The sequence below is a fragment of the Podarcis raffonei genome, chromosome 3, assembly GCF_027172205.1.
Source record: "Podarcis raffonei isolate rPodRaf1 chromosome 3, rPodRaf1.pri, whole genome shotgun sequence".
Taxonomy (NCBI): Eukaryota; Metazoa; Chordata; class Lepidosauria; order Squamata; family Lacertidae; genus Podarcis; species Podarcis raffonei.
The window spans coordinates 31522898-31545133 of NC_070604.1; the positions used below are offsets into that span (position 1 = coordinate 31522898).

At 45.1% G+C, this 22236-nt stretch overlaps 2 protein-coding genes across 2 annotated transcripts in view; one reads left to right on the forward strand and one right to left on the reverse strand.

The window, feature by feature from the left end:
* The window catches only part of HPCAL1 (hippocalcin like 1), an 83274-nt gene that overhangs the window by 9417 nt on the left and 51621 nt on the right, over positions 1-22236 (forward strand). The gene's annotated exons all lie outside the window — the stretch shown is intronic.
* LOC128411563 (uncharacterized) lies at positions 15611-21091 on the reverse strand. Its single transcript, XM_053384002.1, has 3 exons — positions 19334-21091; positions 17355-19228; positions 15611-15938 (listed from the first exon to the last, which is right to left on the reverse strand). The coding sequence occupies exons 1-3, from the start codon at positions 21089-21091 to the stop codon at positions 15611-15613; spliced, it is 3960 nt and encodes a 1319-aa protein (XP_053239977.1).

Here is a 22236-nt window from a genome sequence, read left to right on the forward strand (position 1 = left end):
ATCCCATGATATTTACTCATAAGTAAGTCTTGCTGGGTATAGCGGAGCTTACTTACAGATAAACGTGAATAGGATTATAGCCCTGATAGATAAATAGGAAACAAAATGTGACATTCACCATTTTCACCTCTCCTGTTCTAATTTTCTGCAATTGGAGCTTGTGCGTGCATTTTCCAAAAAAGGAGACAATGGAAAACGAGCATATGTTTTCCTAAAAGCCACAAATTATTTGTAGTGTATACAGTATCTGTGTTTGTATGTAATGAAGATAATTAAGCAATAGCACCCCTTTCTGGCACCCACTTCTCTGATGGTGATAAAGCTGTTAAAGAGTGTGAATGGAAAGAGCACAGAAATCAACTGCCTTGCAAAACAGTCCATGTTGAACTGCTGAAAATGAGTGTATTGAGAACTATGGACTTGGTATGCTGTGACTTCAACATAACGGCCTCCCCCACATACCCACGATGTTGAACAAAACACTCATTATAATGATATGGGCTCTCTTTGCTACTACCTCCTAAATGTGTAGGCAAGTAAAATCTTACAAATGTCTACATTACTTGTTGAAACAGTATTTTCTGAGCACTGTAGCCAAGAGCTAACTGCTTGGCTGTCTTCCACATGATATTCTTGCAGAGAAGATGGTAAAATTTGGTCTGGGTGTGGTAACTGGTAGGTGCATTTGTAGCTCCTTCCTTTTTAACATGCAAGATGTACTTGCATGTAATCATGAGGGGTGCATCCTTCTAGGCCAGTGATGGCCAAACTTGGCCCTCCAGCTGTTTTGGGACTACAGTTCCCATCATCCCTGACCACTGGTCCTGTTAGCTAGGGATGGTGGGAGTTGTAGTTCCAAAACAGCTGGAGGGCCATGTTTGGCCATCACTGTTCTAGGCAGTTCAGGCAATTGCAACTCACATTGCAACTTCCCTAGGGGGAAGGGACAAATCTCAGTGTGGTTTGCATGCAAAAGGTATTGCATTCAGTCACTGGCCTCTCTGGGTAGGGTTGGGAAAGACCTTTCTCTGAAATCCCGGAGAGAGCTTCTAGTCACTGTAAGCAATACTAAGCTACAAAGACTACTGGTCTGACTTGGCTTAAGGGAAAGCTTCCTATGTTCCAAATATTGTTGGGGGGAAATATGGCTGATAGGCCCATGTGTTTCCACAGCATATAAATTTTATTGTCGTGTGTAAAATGGCCCCATGGTTCAGTATCAGATTCATTTTCACCCCTTGTGCTATGCAGTGTTCTGCCTAGAACTACAATATGATGATTATTTCAAGCACTTCTCCTTATTTTTGGGTCTGTTCCTTATTTCAGAATGGCATCAGACATGTCTGTTCAAACTAAATTTGAAATCGTCAGTTTCATAGGGCAGCCTGAATTTTGGATAGGCGGCGAAGGATAGGGTTGTGAAAAGTTCTTACTGGTTAAGATGAAAACATAGCAATGGAAGCTGTTGAAATATTTAGTCTTTCTTGTTTTAAAGTTAGTTTCAGCCGCAACCTTAAGGGTCATGCTACTTGGCACCCTGGAGCAGAAACTGTCCCAGTGGCCTGGAACATTTTACAGCAGCTGAGTTAAGTGACGTGTAAATATTTCAGCATGTGAAAAGTTGGAAGGCTACTCCTGACCCAGTTAATGGCTGTTTCAGAAAAGTTCTTGGAATTGGCAGGCTGTTGCCATTGATCCTCTGCCTCTTCGAAGCAAACGCCATGTAAAATGGGATTTGCTCCTAATTAATAGTTGTTGCTTGGGATGAAAGCATTTTTAGTGCAGAAGCCAGAAAAGAAAACGTGGATGGAAAGGCGTGTGGGAATGTTCTCCCAAAAGAAGAAAGGCAGAGTCAGAAGAAAGCCAGAATCATTGTTTGGGGTGTCAATATTCATTTATTATAATCTGACTTTGAAGACAGTACAAATGCTACTGTATTGCCAAGTAATAGTGAATTAAGTCAGACCTCAAGGAGGAAGAGTAAACCTTTTTTTATTGCCATTAATAGGAAAATTGTGGTACCAGAAGGTAATGAAATGTATTTATGCTTTAAATTAGGAACTAATTAATTCCTCCTTCCCTGGCCTTGGAGAAAAAAATTGTTTTTCCTCAGAGTGATTAAAAAAAAAGCCCTGGACAACCATGACCTGCTTATTCACGTTATTCCAGCTCAGTACATTCGGTTGCAGTAGAACAGGTATGGCTAACATGTGCCCTCCCAAGTGCTTGTGGCCTACTCCCCGCCATCATCCCTAAGCACCAGCCATGTTGTCTGGGGCCGATGGGAGCTGGCGTTCAAGAGCACCCTTGAGGCCGCAGGTTTCCCCATTCCTTCCATAGAACTCTGTGGAGACTTTCTGAGACAGATGCAGTCCTTGCAACCCCTTTCCCCTCCTTGCTCCCTTGTTTGGGATTTACCGCACATACAGAGAAGAGAGGACTCCATTTCTGAAGTTTTTGACGTGGGAACCCTAAGCATTGTGCTTCCACTTCTTCCCATGCCTCTTGCCATGCTTCATATATTATTCCCAGCTTGGGTAAAAAGTATAATCCATGTATGGAAAGCCTGCATGTGTGCTGCAGTGTAGATTTTGTATGAGAAGTGGCTTTTGCAATGCTAGTAAAGGTAAAGGGGCCCCTGACTATTAGGTCCAGTCGTGACCGACTCTGGGGTTGCGGCGCTCATCTCGCTTTATTGGCCAAGGGAGCCGGCATACAGCTTCCGGGTCATGTGGCCAGCATGACTAAGCCGCTTCTGGCGAACCAGAGCAGCACATGGAAACGCCGTTTACCTTCCCGCCGGAGCGGTACCTATTTATCTACTTGCACTTTGACATGCTTTCGAACTGCTAGGTTAGCAGGAGCAGGGACCGAGCAACAGGAGCTCACCCTGTCGCAGGGATTCGAACCACCGACCTTCCGATCAGCAAGCCCTAGGCTCTGTGGTTTGACCCACAGCCCACCCGCGTGACTAGCTATTGCACTCTGATTAAAAACTGTTTTGCTGCATGCCTTGTTAACAATACATTTGGGTTTGCTTATTTCTCTTCTCTGCCCCATCCCATTTCATCTTCCATTTATCTTTCTCCTTCAACCTGCTTTTCTTCAGTGGTGGACAAGTACCATCCGCCATCAGAAATACCAGTTTTTGGAATTGGCTTGAGTATTTTAAAATGAAGACCTATTATTTCAGAGCCTCTTTGGAATATCATGGTCCTGTTTCTCCTGATTGATAGCAAGGCCTGATTGATGAAACCCAGTGCTTCTTCAGAGGGGCTGCACCGCTCTTTCCTTTCCCTTAAAACAACCATGGCACTGAGGACAGCAGAGTCTCGCAATAAGCAGGGCTGACCCAGAGCCTCCACTATGTCCTAGAATGCTGCTGCTGCTGCTGAAGCAGCATCCCAAATGTTAGGACCCCTGGGAAGCATAATGAATTATATATTGTTTTAAATTGTGCTGTTTTCTGTATCCTTGCCCTGGGACCATTTGGCAAAGGGAGGATAGTAAGCATAACTTATATATAAAACAAAAGGCACCCTAACTTTTTCCCCAAAGGGCAAAGAGATAGGGGGGGGAAGGACAGCTGTAGATTATACCTTAAAGGCTTATTATGATGAGCTTCTCAAAACAAATAACTCACTGCTTGGATCAGCCCCAATGTGGTTGGATTTAATAGAGCCAAATAAAGCTGTTCAGCCAAATAAACTGGCCTGAAGGGTGTAGCACAAAGGGTTTTGGCTCTTATGCACTCAGGTTTGGCCAGAAGGCTGGTGCAATGTGATATTACAAATGGGGAATGAGAGTGCTACAGAAAGGTCAAGTCTTATATAGGCAGAAGCTGTGGGAACTTCCTCTAACAGAGCTAGCTGTTTCTAGCTCCTTTCTCCTTTCTTTGGGTTTTGTTTTTTTTAAAAGATGTGCCCATAGCTGCTGCTGAACCTGCCACAGAGTATGATGGGGCATGCAGTCTGCTCTTCACTGAGCAATCCTGACGACGTCTTAACACACACACACGCACACACACACACACACACACACACACACACACGGTATAATAATTTTATCAATTTCTTGGCTTTTCAGACCTCCCATCGTCACCCCTGTCGGCTTTTGGTTCCCACAACAGTCTTAGAAGTTCAATTGTGAACATGAAATGCACGTTCCAACTAATTGTCGGAAGGAAGAGAAAGAATTCTCACAGTGGAAGATTTGGGGTGCCTTTATGAACTGGTGCCCAAACAATACCCTGAAACATTTTCTGCTTTAGAGCGGAAAAATACCAGTAGAGGCAGAGTTGTCCATTTGTACCATACACAAACCCTTCCTAGACAGTAGAGCAGTGTTTCCCAAACTTGAGTCTCTGGCTGTTTTTCGACTACAGTTCCCATTATTCCTGACAACTGGTCCTGCTAACTAGGGATGTTGGGAGTTGTAGTCCAAGAACAGCCAGAGACCCAAGTTTGGGAAACGCTGCAGTAGAGGATTCACCTAACTGTGGAAGACCTGGTTTACAATTCCTCAAATATATTACAAATACACTTTCCTCCCTAAAAATGTCACTTGACGCCATAAAACCTTTAGTAATACTGTGTCTCCTTAGTACGCCATCAGTGATACAGATATTGTGTGGATAGCATTCTGCTTCTGCTTCCTCAATCTCTTCCTTCCATGAAATGCCCCCACTAATCACACACCAAATTGCCCTTTTCTACAGTTTCAGCCAGGACCCTCTGACCAGTGACCTCCATGTCTGTAGTTTCCATATCGCTGGCCTATAGCTATGAGCCAAGGGAGTGTCCATTAAGTGGCCTATCAGCACTTGACCTTTGGAATTTTCCTGTCTAGAATATAAGCTGATAGGTTGGACTGTAAACCAGTAAGGCCTGCAACAGCTTCCTTATAACTGTAGCAACTGATCATTAGCAGGCTACATAACAAAGTAACAGCCAGGCTTCAGCTACAGGTCATGTTTTCGCCTCTCATTTTTGTCAACAATATCACATTCGTAACATTCATTGTCACGCAGCTGCTGAGATTCTTCTCACCCATCTCTGCAGGTTCAAGGTTCAGAGAGAACAAGAGTTCACAGAAATTGTTGATACACTTGAAATAAGCCGAACTGCACCTGCATTTCTACAGAGTTGGACGCTACTGTCTTACAGCCGTACAAATTTTAAGAGAATTCTGTGATAAAATCAAGATTGTAGAGTACAGCACCATTAATTGCAAAATCATTACAGTTAGCACTGTGGAGTACTTTAATATATGTTTATAAATGCATGCATACTGCACTATTATACTGCAGGTGAATAACATGCTACAAACATTTTCTAAAATCTTCTTCTGTTCAGCAGTTCTCATCTGAAATGTTCTCTCTGGTTATTTTTAAATCTGTCGCTTTCCAGATGTTCCAAACTATGAAATGGCTGGTTTTTTTATGACTTTCCTATTCATGTTAACAGAAATTCATTTAGACCTTTCAATCTAATTTTCAAATGTTATTTAATTGAGATTCTACTTGGAAAATTTTATGGTAGCCGATTAATTTCCTACTTTCCCTCAATTTCTTCCTCCCCACAAAGCTGTTATTACATTTTATCTGCTGAAGAAATAACTGTGGCAGTTAGGTTCCTGGGCAACTGGAATTGCAGTTGATTGGGAAATGATAAACTTCCTGAGTAATTAATGTGCATAGATATAATTGTGTTAACCTTATTGGAAACGCTTTAACATTAAAAAATGGAAAATCAAATTAATGGGCATAGTTCTATTGTATGCTGCCTATTTACTCTCCCCCATCGGCCCCCTTTCTTCCTTGGTAGTTGATCTATTTATTTAACAGAATTTGAATATTGCTTAAATAAAACGTCTGAATGGTTCGCAAGGAACTACAGTATGCTGCCAAGTGCCAACTAACAAATATATTGTAGCCTTAGTAGAGAAGGAAGGAAAATAATAAATCTCATGTGTGATCTTCAAAAGCTGAAGGATGTGACTAAATGAGATGTATTGCAGCATCACAACATTTTACATGAACTTCTTCTGAAGAAAGTGGTTTGGGGGAAGTATCAAGTTCAGTATATTCTACTCGGTGTAGTAAGTGGCTTATACATTTATATTTCATGTAAACCTCTTAGAAGTTTCGGTTATTAAGGGGTATAGAAACAGTGTTAAGTGCAAAAGTGGAGGGTTACCATAAAATATATTGAATCAGTTTTCACATAGTAAAACAGGCACAGAAAGGTTATGGGTAGTTACTGCTAAATATTTAGAGACCAACGAGAAAAGCTGGTAGGAAATGAGGTGGTTTTTTTGTTAGTGGTAATATTAGCATAGGTTTACTCCTTCTGTCGCTCTGCTTGACATATGAATATATGAAGTGGGCTTACTCCAAGTCAGACAATTGGTTCAGCAAGCCTCAGTGCTGTCTACTCTGACAGCAGCTCTCTGAGGTCTTATTCAGAGAGATCTTCCCCTGCACTGTTCCCTGAGATGCTAGGGATTGTACCTGCCTTTATATATGCAATGCTTGTGCTCTACATCATTGAGCTAAGTGCCCAAGAAGAGCAGAAAGAGGTCCAAGCACCTGTTTCCCCGATGAACATGTTTGAAGACTATGATATCTATGTAATGCATTCCATTGGCTGAGTTTGCTAACCATGGTGGTATTGCACAATGTTAGAACCATGCCAGTTAATGTATATGCAAGTTCATGTTTCGTGGAGGGCTCCTCATTCCCAAGGAGTTTACATTCTAAATAATAGGAAAACAAGTGGGGTTGTGAGGAAGAGATAGACAAGGACAGGGGCAGGGAAACGTGTGCAAATTCCATTACATGTAGTTGAAACCTGTCCCGAAAGATAAGCCAAAAGTCACACACAAAAATGTGGTTTTGAGGAGGAATTTGAAGGAAGCGGGAGAGGTTGACAGAGTTGCTTCATGCTGAACCTCCTGAATATTTCATCTTGCTGTGATGATGAATTGAGCGGCACAGAATTTTATTACATAATGCAAGTTTGAGGAACCCATGGCCTTGTAGGCGCTGGACTCAAATTCCCATCAGTGCTTGCTAGCATGACCAGTGGTCAGGGATGCTGCTGCAGCCAGACAACATCTAGAATACATCAGGTCGTCCCCCCCTTGTGGGGTAAGATCAGTTCCATGGTAAACAACAAGTCAGAGCCTACCCTTCTGAAGCATAAGAAAACTGTATCTGATGTCAGAGCATGTCTATTTAAAATGCTGCTGTGGAATGTCTGATTATACAATTCAACAGTCATGAGTTATGCAGTGAATAAAGCTTGCCTAAATCCACATGTCTGTCTTAAAGGATTTGTTGCTGTTTCTTATGGGAGTAGTTTCATAAAGCTGTGTAATCTTATGAATGTACTCTTCAAAGAGAGCTCCAATAAATCCTTGGGCCATACTTCCAAATAAATGTTTGCCGCAGGATTTTTGTAATTGGTAAACATTTTAATAACGTTCTTATTTAAAAATGGATGGTTTTTCCTAAGTACGTAATGTTAATTTTAGATTGGGGGCTGAATGCCCTGTACAAGAAATCTTTTCCCTGGGTGGCTGTAACACACTGAGCATAAAAGGGCAGTTACGTGCTAACCTTTTCTTCTTCATAAAGCATCTGTTAGTAGTGTTGACTCCAGTTATCTTACAGTAGCTTAAAGAAGCAATCCTCCCCTTCTAACTTGAAGGGCTTCCTGCCCAAGTTCGTGAAGCTAAATATGGATAAGCATCAATATGGCCTCCACTGCTTTGCTTCAACGCACTTAAATTTGAGCCTGACCAAGCAGGAATGTTGCTCGTACTTCTCTTTGAAGCCATCCCTCTTTTCCTTGTAGCTGCTTGTCAAAGATAGGGGAGGTTCTGTGTTTTTATAGCGGTATTTAGAAAGTACAATTGAAAGCCAAGGCTTGTTTAATATTTATCAATGTTTTATTGACCATTGATTTGCAGTATTTTATTATTGTTAGCTAAGAAGACACCACAATGTCTTATTAGCAAAAGTTGAAAGCTAGAGGCAAAATAAAATTGCAAATGGCCGTGCACTAAAACAAAAAACAGTTAAGCTCCACAATTTCAGCGTGATCACTATAAAAATAACAGGGCCAGCAAATGGCCTCAAAGTTGCAGCAATAAAATCAACAATTAAATGCCTGAGAGAAGATATTGATGCTGGTGCTGAGATGGTGGCAAAGATGGGGCCAGTCAGGCCTCTTTGGGAAAAACTTTCCACATCCAAGGAGTGTCCTCACTTCTGCTGGAGGGAACATTTTTGCAGGAAGGGTCTTAGTCTAATTAAACTTTCTGTGTAGTATGACTATCTTTTGATATTTTCTTAGAGCCTCTGCAGCCTGGAGACAGTTCATGAATCATTTTCAGAAGCTTTGGTTTAAAATTCATTAACACTGTACTTTTGCTTTCGAAGAGCAAACAGACTTGAAATGAGGTATATTAGATGGGATATTTAATAACAAGATTTGGTGTTGCTGAAATACTGTGTGAATCATACTGTTGTCTGTCTTTCTTTAAGCATGTGCACACACAGAGAGAAACATAAAGTAGTCACATGCCTGATATCTTTTAGATTTCCTCTTCTACACAACTGTCAAAAACTACAGAAAAATTACTCCTTTGTTATGGGAATATTGTATATTCCAAAGGTGCCATGGTAGACTCTGTACCCAAGCCTTAATAGCTGGTTTATCTTACTGGAAGTCAGTGAAATACTAACACTACCCTTTTCAAGAAGTTTTGTTTTTCTATGGCATCTGCTCTGGAGAAATAACAAGCTGTTTCAATCCTATGCAAATTGGTTCTGTCATCTGATGTTAACTAATCATTTTAAAGGAAGAAATTATATCACTTGCATTATTTGTTGCTGTTGGGAAGACTGTGTTTTCTTGATTTTGTGTGCCCCATGATGAATTGGTTAAAATTGTATTGCGCTTGTACACATGAGATATGTGTGTTGTGCCCTGATTTCAAGAACAATATACACAATTCATTGATATTGATATCTAAAGTAAAAGGTTTACCTTCCCACCACAGTGGTATGTATTTATCTACTTGAACTGGTATGCTTTCAAACTGCTAGGCTGGGACAGAGCAATGGGAGCGCACCCTGTCACACGTGGATTTGAACTGCCAACCTTCCGATCAGCAAGCCCAAGAGGCTGAGTGGTTTAGACTAAGGTAACCAGACGTCCTCATTTCCTAGGGACAGTCACCGGGTTTACAAATCAGTCCCCTGACAAAATCCATTGAAGTTGAAAAGTGTCTCCGGATTCATTGAAAAAAATCTGGTAACCTTAGTTTACACCACAGTGCCACCCGTGTCCCTATTGATGTCTATGTCCATGGAGGTGGGTTTAAAATACCAGAATTTATTTAATTCCCCGGCAGTAAAGTGTGTTAATAGGACACACTTTTCTGTGAAGGTTGTTATTGTTCTGTTGTATTTATTCTGTGTACAGTATTTGATTTTAAATGGTTGGCATGTTGTTTGGTATTTTTTACTAAACAACAACATATTTGTGTTGCTTTGAGGCATGTTATGTAGAAAGCAATCACTAAATGCAATTAATAATAATTGGGGTGGGGGGGTCAGTGAAACTGACAGGTGCACTGTTGTAACGTAACATGAATATGGCTTGTTAATTATTAGTTTATAGGAATTTTTAGCAAACCTATTTGTTTTGTTTATACTATTCATGTTTACACAGTCACGCCTGACAAATTGTTTTGTAGTGTCCTAGATTATTGCATTTTAAAATAATACATAATAAGGCTTTTGTGGCTAAGAGATTTCTTCCCTACATAGTTTGCTTTGCGGATTTTCTTTGTGTAGCTGGCTACAAACAAGAAGTGCAATTAGAGTGTGCCCTTTGGGTATTTGTAATGTGTTTCAGGGAAGCACTTTGTAGTGTCATTCATTCAGGTAGCACATAATAATGTTCAGCCATTGCAATAAGCAAGTAATGTGAAATGGTATGAGTAGATTGGAGAGAGGGGAATTTGAGGGACCAGAACAAGCAGCATAAGGTAATGATAAAAACTGACAAGGGTTTTAAAAAAGTCTACAACATTTCAGTTGTCACTGTGATGAGAAAGAAGTCTCAAGATGGATTTTAAGCTGCTCTGCAGGTTTACGCTTGGCTCTTGAAATAGTTTGCATTTGAGACTACTGCTAACAGGGTAGATGAGGAGGCTGACAAGCAAAAACTAAAGTAAGTATTAGAAATAAAAGAAATAACTTGGAAACTTGGGGTATGTGAACAAAGTTGAAGGCTTGGAAAAGAGAAGAGAGTTTGTTTGTTTTTTCAAAAACCCTGAATAATTTCCATACATGGGAAATTGGACTGGCCGGGTTGTAGAAAGAGAAAGTCATTATAATGAGAAGCAGTGTCTTACAAGTAACAAATGGCTGAAGAAACCCAAGGCCTGTTGTTTAAATGTGAGATAGAGTGTGTAATAATCTGAACGGTGTGAGATCCTCTGCATCAAAACAAGATTCTGTTTTGAACCAGGTGACAACTTCTGGGTGTAGATAGTTTAGTATGTCAGAGATAAAGTGCTTAGGTGGGCACCATGTCTGTGAACATTGTAGAGCCCAGCTTAAGTAAGGCATTGGGTGTGGGGAATGCTACACAGCTAAGATCTCTGCTGCCTTGGAACCATGTATCTTGAGCTAGTTGTGACTTCACATTGCCTAAACTTCCTATAGAATTTTATATAGCAATGGAAAAGGGGGTGTAAAGTATGACAAACCATTGCACTGTCCTTTAGTGACTCCTTGGAGGTTACAGGATTTCAGGTAATTTTACTAGATTTTTATACAAGAATGAGACTTGAGCTTTGAGTGCTCTTCCCATCCTTTCTCCCATGCATAGAGATTGTAAATTCCACTTTTCAAGTTCAGATACAACAGTTTATTATTAATGCACTTAGGGAATTTAAATGGTGGTTCTAACGATGGTTAGTTTTAAAGAGACCTGGACAATAAACCAGAGGTTTGCTTGTTCAGCAACATGAATGCAAAAAATAGGAAATATAAATAGGATTTAAAAACCAGTCCACTCCATTCTTAATCTTTGTAACTATGCAAAGTTGTATCTATGTGAAGTTGTATCTATGCAAAGTTGTAGGGGTGTGTGTGTGTGTGTGTGTGTGTGTGTGTGTGTAGATGCTTGGAGAGGAGTTGGGGACATTGCCACTAATTATCCATCACCTTTTTTACTTTTCTAGCATTGTATTAGCATTCACAAGTATATTTATGACTGAGTACTTACGCATTGTAGGGACGGGGTGGCGCTGTGGGTTAAACCACAGAGCCTAGGACTTGCCAATCGGAAGGTATGGTTCGCCAGAAGCGGCTTAGTCATGCTGGCCACATGACCCGGAAGCTGTACGCCGGCTCCCTCGGCCAATAAATCGAGATGAGCGCCACAACCCCAGAGTCGGTCACGACTGGACCTAATGGTCAGGGGTCCCTTTATCTTTACTTACACATTGTAAAGAACAGGATGTGATGGACAGTCTCTCCTGGTGATCCAGCAACCCATGAGATCTGGTGAGACCATCAGCCAAACAGGTGAGAGGGTGTGGAATTTAAGTTAGTTGCTGACGGTTTCACAGTGGGATAGGTACTTTGTCTGGGTGGGCAGACTATCTGAGTGGGATCAAATATGGACTTCCTGTCTTGAGGCAGTGCAGGCAGGGGTTGTCTGTGTGTTAGCTAGGGAACTGGGATCAGAAAGTGAATTGGCCCTGTTACAGATAAGGATTGCCTGTGGGCAGGCCAAGTTCTGATTACCTGAGTGGGGTTAGCTAGGCAGAGCAACCAGGTTTCGATTCCCAGTGGAGAGGTTAAATCCTAGAAGGGGCTGGCTGGGTGTTGCTGGTTAGAACACAGATAGCCCGTGAGAAAAGTCTACCTGAGACTTGGTTTGATAAAGTGCACTGTTTAAAAACTTACCTGTTTTTAACAAAGTTTTGAGCCTTACTTACGAAACCATCAAACGTAATTAAATAAATATACAGTTCTGTTCCAGAAGTGCCTCGTCATATTTTGAACCTCTGACTGGGGAGTGGATGCTGGGCATCCTTCACAGAAGTTTAGAATATTTCTGCTGTGAGATCGTAAATGCTACCACAAACAGTTAAATGAACTCTGCTTTTGAATACAAGGGAAGTTTTATCTATTCACACACCCAAAATATTGGCCAGCACCCATCTTCAGTGAGGGATGTTTGTCCCACAAGGGCTTATGTTGTAACAGGGAAGTATGGTGAGGAAAGACCGTGATGATGTGTCTTTGATTGCTATTCTACAGGATGATTTCTAGCTTTAATTTTAGCTTTTATACATATATATGTTTGGGGTCCTCAAGTGCATGCATAATGGCTGTTTCATCACATTGCTGCATTAGGAATTGTGGCATAGAATCATAGAATTGCAAAGTTGAAAGGAACCCTGAGGGTCAGCTCATTTAACCCCTGCTATGCAGGAATTGGCAGTTAGGACACTTTTCTTTTATGTGCACTTCTTATTCTTTTCTTTTATGTGCACTTTTTATTATTTAGCATTACCTGGCATTTTCAAAAAGGAAAAATTAAAATTCTTCGCTTTTCCAAAATGAGTTTATGCGCTTCTTCATCAGACATAGACTTACCAAAATAAATCTTGCCCAGTCAAAAAAATAATAGCAGATCTGAATTTCTCACACCCAAAAACATAATTTTAAAGACCCCCCTCCTCCCTGAAGAAATTTGTAAAAATTACATTTCGTGCCTCCCCCATAACACTTCCTGCTGGAGTATTTAAGGTGACTCACTGCAGCAAAGTTTGCTTTTTACAAAACTCTCCGGTCGCAATTCTTGTTTGCGTATCATTTATGCACCAGTTTCAGTGGTGGGTTTATGCCTGTAGAGCATTTTCCTGGTTTATTATTAGTGAACACTGCTAACAGTACTTCTTAAAATAGGGCTGATATAGCAACTAAATATAGACCTCTGAAGACTTGAGAGAGTTTCCTTTCCACTTAACCTCAGTTACTCAAAGTTAGTTGCAAAAGAAAACATTGGACCATTCCACTTGCTAGAAATGCATGTCTGGTCTTTTCCCAGGTGGAAGTGAAGCCTTATCTTTAACCCTGGAGGGTCCAGCGGTCCGCCTGACCCCGTGGGCAGAGGGGAGAAACTACTCCAGAGACGTCTTGGTCGGAGAAAAGAGATTTATTTGAAAAAAAACAGCATGCTGGGGCAACCAGCAGAATAGCTTCTGTAAAACTGGCTGCGCCCAATTTCACATTTACAAACTTTCTTATACCTTGAAAATACCCTCCCTCCCCCAAGCTTCCCCAAAATCCTCTCCAATCAGCTAGCAAGTTTTAGCTTACTCCCTAATATGGCATATAGCTAGCTAAGCCCCCTCCCTCCCTTGTTTGTGTGCTCCTTGTCTCTTGCGTTTCTGCAGCAGGAAGCATAGCATGTGCAAAAAAAAAGAAACGACCGTCTGGCCAAATATAGCAAACTTCTAGCTGAGAGAAAGCAAAGGAAATGGGGCCTCCCTGCTAGCCAGAAGAAAGAGGAAGCGGGCCCCTCTGCAAAGCCGCTGCTCTCCCTGCTAGCCAGCAGAAAGGGGAAGTGGGCCTCTTCCAAACTCTCTTCCAAACTCAGCAAAGCAAGCAACTTATCAGAGCGATTTATCAGAGCAATTTATCAGAGCAATTTTACTTAAATATAAAATAGAGGGAATACCTTCCCTCTCCCTTCACTCCCTCCTCTTCTTCTGAACAACCTAATACTTAGGTTCGTTCAGGCCGCTCGGGCTCATAGTATCCTTGGAGGAGAGCAGTAAGGGTCATGACACGGGGCCCCATCATGCGAGACATCATCTTCTCCATCATATTTTGCATACATTGCATCAAGCAGGGCATACAGAAGCAGAGAAGCAATAAGATTAAAACAGGTCCAGCAATTAAAACGATAGCATGACGAAACCAGCTGCTGTCAGGCAACCAGGAGTACAACCAACTCCATGGATCCACATCATCAGAGGGCTTTAAAGGATTTTGGGCTATCATTTGTTCCATGTGGTCTATGGTTGCAGAAATATTTGCTGACTGGTCTGAAATGTACATGCAGCAATGGGAATGAATTAAAGCACAAACTCCGCCCTTAGAGGCAAGGACTACATCCAAAGCGTAACGATTTTGAAGGACCACTTCCCTTATCTCTGACATTTCCTTATTAATTGCTTTTAAGGCCGAGATGGTGGAGTTAAACAAAGCCTCGGTCCAGTTTGCCAATCTATGCAGATCCCGGTAATTCATGGCTACACCCAAAGGGGGTAGAAGGGACCTAGAGATGGCTGTGCCGGTATACTGGTTAATAGGTGACTTCGCGTCCCTTTTGTTACGCAAACGGACTGTTGGGAGCTTATCCACCTTATACACCAGGGGTACGACTACTCCTAAAGTACAGGTTCCAGAAAAGGCAGAGGGGATTTCTTTGTAGGCTCTTGTGCCGCAGAGCAACCACAAATCAGACTGGAGCAGGCAGTTAGATCTGCTGCGCGCCGTCATCCAGGTAAACCAAGTATAAAAATCGACACACATAGCATCATAAGTGGAAGTACCTTTTTGGAAGCAGGAAGAGCCGTTAATATACTCATAAGTCCAATTGCAATATGGATAGTGACCTAAAAAATTGCTGCTGTTATGATTGAAACGGAGACATCGAGGTGCCTGTTCCATGAGTGACAGAAACACTGGGGGTGAATAGGTGCGACCGTCTGACATAAGGTTACTAATCCTAAATGACTCATTTATTGGAATACTATGCAGTAGTATGCCAGGCTTCTTAAATTGAGGAGGGATATGCATACAAACCCAACATTCAGAAAGATTAAGCATAGAAGAGAAACGATCTATATCTCTAATATAGGTATTATTACTCCAAATCTGATGATAGGGCTCTGACCGGCCGGTCTTCCGTATATGTGAGTCATCTCCCAGACCCAACCCAAGTAGGGCTAGTACCAGAAGGGTCAAGGGGATGGGGGCTGGTTGTTCCCTCCCACAAAATCGGTGACGCTCATGCCAACAAAAATACAGGAGCATCCAAATAAACAGGGCAGTAGATATTACTCCTATCCACCACCCCCAATCTGTCCATGGTTCCTCCCACCATAAGTCAGCCATGATAGGGATCGGGAGCGGGATTAGGTTGTCCAGGGACCTCGGGCCGATCCAAATGACGGGGAAGTGGATGCGCCCAGGCGTCAAACCCTATAGTGTGGACGTAGAAACCGGGAGTGCCAGATGGGTGATTATAGCTTCGGTGAGTTGGTGAAAGGCGCAAACCCCAGGAGGACGGGAGCCAAGGGGGATGGGCTACCACACATCCACACGAATAGACAGCTGCGTTTAGGCGGCAAATGCTAGGCGTAAGAATTCCCACCAGGGCACCCTCGCACCAAACAATACACACTAGAGTCCTCTCGGGGACCTCGGAATTGTCAGGCGGTCGGGTCTGACTAACTGGAACGTTGGGGGCGCTGCCGGCGGGCGTCCCTCCCATCCAATTCTTCAGCCGTGCGTAGAAGTGTCAGCGTCCGGAGTGACACCAGCAGGGCGGTCGTCTGGCGGTCTCCTGGAGATGGTCAGCTTCAGTGGATTAGCAGGATTTGGCGTAGCTGACCAGTCAGACACAACTCTCTTCACTCGGGTGTGGTGGACCCACGGGGTGATGCCAGTGACTTTTACAGCAGTGGGTGTGGACAGCAGGACAGTGTGAGGACCCTTCCAACACGGTTGTAGAGGTGTCTGGGCCCAGTCTTTGATCCACACTTCGTCACCCGGCTCGAACTGGTGCAAGGGTTCAGTCAGAACACACGGGGTGCGTTCGTGGGTCCACCTGTTAAGAGAAAGAAGAACTCGGGAGAGTGACTGCACATAGTTATCAAGCCGTACATCTCGAGTGACGTGAGGAGTCAGTAGCCTAACATAAGGGACTGGTCTCCCAAACATTATTTCAAAGGGTGATAAGTGGGTACGCTTTTGGGGTAGGCTTCTGACCCTTAATAAGGCAAGGGGTAACATAGATACCCAGTTAGAGCCTGTTTCCTGGGTTAGCTTGGACAACTGATTTTTCAAAGTCCTGTTCATTCTTTCTACCTTTCCTGAGCTCTGAGGCCTATAGGCGGTGTGCAATTTCCAATTGATTTGCAGAACTTTGGCTAGTTCCTGCAACACCGCATGAACAAACGCTGGGCCATTATCAGAGCCAATAGTTCTGGGCAGGCCATAACGGGGTATGATCTCCCTCAGGAGGCACCTCGAGACTTCAGAGGACCGTTCAGTTTTAGTAGGCCATGCCTCAACCCATCCAGTATAGGTGCACACCGCCACCAGCAAGTAGCGGTGCAGTCCACAACGAGGTAATTCAGTAAAGTCCACAACAAGATCTTCCATGGGTGCAGTTCCAATATGTTGGACTCCCGGGGGAGCCAAAGGTCCTGTTCTGGGGTTGTTCTTTTGGCATAACGGGCACTGCCTGGAGATCTGGGCTGCCAATTGGTAAAGATGGGCTATATAAAAGCACTGCCTCAGCTGTGTGGTTGTGGCATCTGGTCCCATGTGGGTGGATTCATGATATCTTTGGGTTATCTGTCGGGACAAGGACTCAGGGATCCATATTCTGTCATCATGAGTAAGGTACCATCCTTCTTTGGACATAGTCAGTTCCTGGGCATCTGCGGTGTCCCTTTCCTTCTTGGTGTATATTGGCTTATCAGCGGTATTCAAGATCTTTTCAGGGACCAGTGCTCCAATAACTGATGCGGGAGCTGGTTCCCGGGCTGCTTCCTTGGCCACTCTGTCTGCTAGTCGATTTCCTCTGGCCACTTCCCCTGGTCCAGTTTTGTGTCCATAACAATGGATAACTGCTACTGCCTCGGGTTCCCATACTGCATCCAGGAGGTCCAATAAGGCTTGTGGGTGGGCCATCTGATTTCCTCTGGAGGTAAGCAAACCTCTTTCCTTCCACAAGGCTCCATGGGCATGTAAAGTCAGAAATGCATACTTAGAGTCAGTATAAATGTTTATCTTCTGTCCCTTTGCCAGGTTCAGGGCTCTGGTGAGTGCAACTAGCTCTGCTAGCTGGGCCGATGTTCCAGGTGGGAGTGCCTTTGCCTCGATCACCTGGTCTTCCAGGGCTACCACTGCATAGCCTGCTTTTCGTTGTCCAGCCTCAACAAAGCTGCTTCCATCCACAAACCATGAAGGCCAGTGAGGGCTTGCTTCATCTTTGAGGTCAGGCCTGCTAGAATACACTTCGTCCATAACCTCAATGCAATCGTGCGGTGGCTCCTCACCTTCTCCTACCGGCAACAGGGTAGCTGGGTTGAGGGCGGTGGTGACCTGGAACTTCAAACGCGGATGCAGCAATAACATCTGACACTTTCTCATCTTCGCTTGGGAGAGGAAATAGGTACCCTTCATGTCAAGCAGAGCTGGGACTGCATGCGGGGTCACACAAACAGTGTCTTGGCCAAAGGTGAATTTGTCTGCTTTGTTCAATAAAGTGGCTACTGCCACAACTGCTCTCATGCAGGGCGGTAAACCTTGTTCAGTAGGCGTCAGGCGCTCAGATAGGTATGCCACGGGCTGCTGCCAGCTTCCCAATTTCTGGCATAACACTCCCTTTGCTGTTCCCTGGTCCTCATCCACAAACAGGGAGAAAGGCTTCTCAGGATTTGGAATGCCTAGCGCTGGTGCCTGCTGTAATGCCCTTTTTAGGTTCTTAAAGGCCTGCTGTTGTTCTTCTCCCCACACAAAGGGGTCCTTTTCAGTTCCTCTGGTCGATTCATGCAGAGGCTTGGCAATTGTGCTGTAATCTGGTATCCATATTCTGCAGAATCCTGCCGATCCCAGAAAGCCACGGAGTTCCCGGCGGTTCTTTGGCTCTGGAATCTGGATAATAGCTTGCTTCCTTTCTTCCCTCAGGGCTCGCCGCTGATGGGATATATCAAATCCAAGGTATTTCACAGTGGGCTGACATATTTGGGCCTTTTTCTTAGATACTCGGTATCCTGCTTCAGCCAGGTGATTTAACAAGTCCTTGGTGGCTTTCATACACGTGTGCTCGTCTGAACAAGCCAAAAGAAGATCATCTACGTATTGCATCAGAATTCTGTGTGGGCTGGTGGGGAAGCTGGATAGGTCCGAGGCCAATGCAACCCCAAAAAGGGTTGGTGAATTCTTGAAGCCTTGCGGGAGTCTTGTCCACGTATATTGCACCCTAGTGCCTGTTCCTGGATCTGTCCATTGAAAGGCAAACAGGGGCTGACTTTCTTCCGCTAGGCGGCAGCAGAAGAATGCATCCTTCAAGTCCAATACGGTGAAATAACATGCGGTGGGAGGTATTAAACTCAACAGCGTGTAAGGATTGGGCACATTGGGGTGGAGGGTTTCCACGGCTTGGTTAACCAATCGAAGGTCTTGGACCGGACGATATCCGCCATCTTCCTTCTTTACTGGCAAGAGTGGGGTATTCCATTGAGATTGACACTGCCTCAGGATGCCATGGCGAAGTAACCGTTCTAAATGTACCCATACTCCTTCCGCAGCTCGCCGAGGGATAGGGTATTGGTTCACAGCCACCGGGTTGGCAAATGGCTTGGGCTTGACTATTATAGGTGGGATGTTCCTTGCCATTCCTGGAGGATTGCCTTCAGCCCATACCGCAGGGTTCACTTGTTCCAGAATACTGGCGGGGATGGGTCCCTCCTCTTCTTTTACCACCATCAAGCGCCAGTGTTCCCTCAAGGGTACCTCTAGGGAAAACTCTCCTGCTGGCCCTGTGGTCATTGTTACTTCGCCTGTCGGTTGGAAGGAGATCTGGGCTTGCAATTTTGAAAGCAGGTCTCGGCCCAATAATGGGATGGGGCACTCTGGTATGTACAAAAACTTGTGTTGGACCACTTGGCCACCCAGGCGGCAGACAACAGATTGTAGGAATGGGGCCCTTTGTGATTTGCCTGTAGCTCCTATTATGTTAACCGTTTGCTTGGTGGGCTTGGACACTGGTACAGGCAAAACAGAGTGGGCAGCTCCTGTATCAACCATGAAGGGGATGGTTCGGTTCCCTGTTTGTAGTTTGACCATGGGCTCACGGGAACCTAAATCAGCTGGGCCCGGTCTGTCCTAATATTCTTCCTCTTCCCTCAGGCTCATTGCGCCAGATTGTCCTTGGGCTGGGGGGTACCAGGGGGGTCCTTGTCCACGTCCTCTACCCCTGCTGTTATTTGCCGATGTCCAAGGCCTCAGTTCCTGTCCGGGTCCCACGGGAATGGAGCCTGGGACTCGTCCTCCTCGTACTCCTCGTCCTCTTCCCCCTGAGTGAGCCTGTGGGCATTCTCTTTTCCAGTGCCCTTCCTGCCGGCAGATGGCGCACTGGTTCCTCCCCAGGCGGCCTGGCCCTCCTCCCCGGGCACTTCCTCTTTCTTGGGGAATGGGTGTGGTGCTCTGCAGCGCCATCAGCTTTTTAGCCTGATACTTCTCCTTTTTCTTTTGGGCCTCCTCTTCCCTTAGGTTGTAAGTGGTCTGAGCTATTTCCAACATCCACTCAAGGGGGTGCCCCATGAACCCCTCGTGTTTCTGGATTTTTCGGCGGACATCGGCCGCCGCCTGAGCTACAAAGGCAGCTTTTATGATAGGGGCGTTGGCAGCCTCATCTGGGTCCACAGGAGTATACTGGCGGTAAGCTTCCTTCAGGCGTTCTAAATATGCTCCTGGGGCCTCTTCATTCCCCTGCACTACCTCTCTGACCTTCACAAAGTTAGTGGGTTTCCTGGCTGCCCTTCTCATACCATTTAACACGTACTGGCGATAGGTAGTGAGGGTGTTTTGGCCATCATTTGTTTGATAATCCCAATTTGGTGTATTTTCGGGGTAAATATTTGGAATGTTGGCTTCCGCCACTTGTTCTGCTCTCATATGAGCCCGTGCCTCGGCGTGTATTCGCCTGGTCTCTTCTGTAGTTAATAGTGCATCCATCAGATACTGCACATCATCAAAAGTGGGATTGTAGGTTTTGAAAATCCCTTCAAACAATTTTATAATCTTTGCTGGGTTTTCCTCAAAGGAGGGATTCTGGTTCCTCCAATTACAAACATCTGCACTTGAAAAGGGTATATGCTGGACCGTGTAGGTCCGTGCTGCTGCTGCCCCACCTGGTCCCGGGGGCCCTGGGGGGTCATATACTCGGCGCAGAGGGGCTATTTTCGCTGCTGACTCCTCTTCCTCTTTCCTTGCTTCGTGCCTTTTGGCTCCCTCCCATGCCTTCATTAAATGTTTCTGTTTCTTCTTTGTCTGTCTTGGCCTACATGTGGCTGCATCCAATAGGTGTAGTGCCACATCTACCTCGTTCTTCCATGGTCCAATCTCCCTTCTCACCCTCTCGTCATCTTTCTCTGCCCATTTCTCTCCTTGCTTTACTTGTTTTTCCAGCTTCTCTCTGAACTTCTCCACATCTTCTTCCTCATCATCTGCACTTTCATGTTTCTCGGGCTCCCCCCCCCCTGCTTCTTCCTCAGGCTGCGGGGCCGGTCCAGGGAGACCTGAGACCAGATCGGCTGGCACTGGGGGTGCGGTTGGTGGGACATACGGGGGAGGGGGTCTTAAAGCTTCCTCTCCCTCTCCTTCAGGGTCCTGCAAGACTGGGGGCTTTGGCTTTGTCACGGCACACACCCTGGCTCCTTGTCCAAAGGCTGCACGACAATCTGTCAACCAGGGGGGGTTCTCTTCCACATTCTTTTTCCAAGTGGAGATATAAGGGATTTGGTCTGGATGGACATTGACTATGTTCCGCCACAAGGGGTTTATCAATTGCAAGTCAAAGGTCCCCTCTGAGGGCCAATTTGTTCCTTGGGTGGGCCAATCCACTTCACAGAGTGTTCTAAGGCGCTCCCTTTTCAGTTTAAAGCCCCAATCGTCATTCTTCGTGGCTGCTTTCCAATTATTCAAAAAACACTGCAAAGGGGTACATTTGCTGCCTCCGGATCCCATTTTCCAGATACTCCGCTCCTGACCGGGCTTAAAATCCTCTCACACTCCACACACTACAGATTGTGACTTGGACGAGCTCGCGCTGCCAAGGAATGCACAATCCTGCAATCGCTCGGCCAAGGGGACGCTAAGCCCCGGCCCACACTTGACAATTCAACCACTGGAGTATCTGGCACACAGCACACAAAACACAAATCCCTTCCCCTTCTCCTTCCCCTTCCCCTGTTTGTCCTCCTTCTGGCGGCAGCCTGCTGCTCACAGCCAGACCCTTCCCTGGCGGCACTTTACTGCTCACAGCCAGGTGAAGCTGATTAGGCTTCGTCCCTTGCCCTTCCCTTAGGGCTTACCTGCTCCGCTGCAGACCTCCCCTTCGGCCGTTCTCTTTTCTCCCTCGACCGGGTGTCTTCGGCGCAGGCACGATGTGGCGATCTCCCCCCACAAACTGGCAGGGTGGCGCCTGGAAACCGCGAACACCACTCCTGGTTGCTCACCTCGGTCGAGTCTGGCCCCTCGGCCCACCGTCTGTGGGGTGGGGACCTATCCCGGACGAGCCCCCAAAACTGAAGCCTTATCTTTAACCCTGGAGGGTCCAGCGGTCCGCCTGACCCCGTGGGCAGAGGGGAGAAACTACTCCAGAGACGTCTTGGTCGGAGAAAAGAGATTTATTTGAAAAAAAACAGCATGCTGGGGCAACCAGCAGAATAGCTTCTGTAAAACTGGCTGCGCCCAATTTCACATTTACAAACTTTCTTATACCTTGAAAATACCCTCCCTCCCCCAAGCTTCCCCAAAATCCTCTCCAATCAGCTAGCAAGTTTTAGCTTACTCCCTAATATGGCATATAGCTAGCTAAGCCCCCTCCCTCCCTTGTTTGTGTGCTCCTTGTCTCTTGCGTTTCTGCAGCAGGAAGCATAGCATGTGCAAAAAAAAAGAAACGACCGTCTGGCCAAATATAGCAAACTTCTAGCTGAGAGAAAGCAAAGGAAATGGGGCCTCCCTGCTAGCCAGAAGAAAGAGGAAGCGGGCCCCTCTGCAAAGCCGCTGCTCTCCCTGCTAGCCAGCAGAAAGGGGAAGTGGGCCTCTTCCAAACTCTCTTCCAAACTCAGCAAAGCAAGCAACTTATCAGAGCGATTTATCAGAGCAAT

What these genes read in the sequence shown, in the direction of transcription:
- LOC128411563 (XM_053384002.1), bottom strand. Translation starts at nt 21,091, where the DNA reads ATGGGATCCGGAGGCAGCAAATGTACCCCTTTGCAGTGTTTTTTGAAT. An exon ending in AACTGAGGCCTTGGACATCG is followed by an intron (nt 19,229 to 19,333) that starts GCAAATAACAGC and finishes GAAGAATATTAG; the next exon opens with GACAGACCGGGCCCAGCTGA. An exon ending in ATTGAGGTTATGGACGAAGT is followed by an intron (nt 15,939 to 17,354) that starts GTATTCTAGCAG and finishes TTCTCTTAACAG; the next exon opens with GTGGACCCACGAACGCACCC.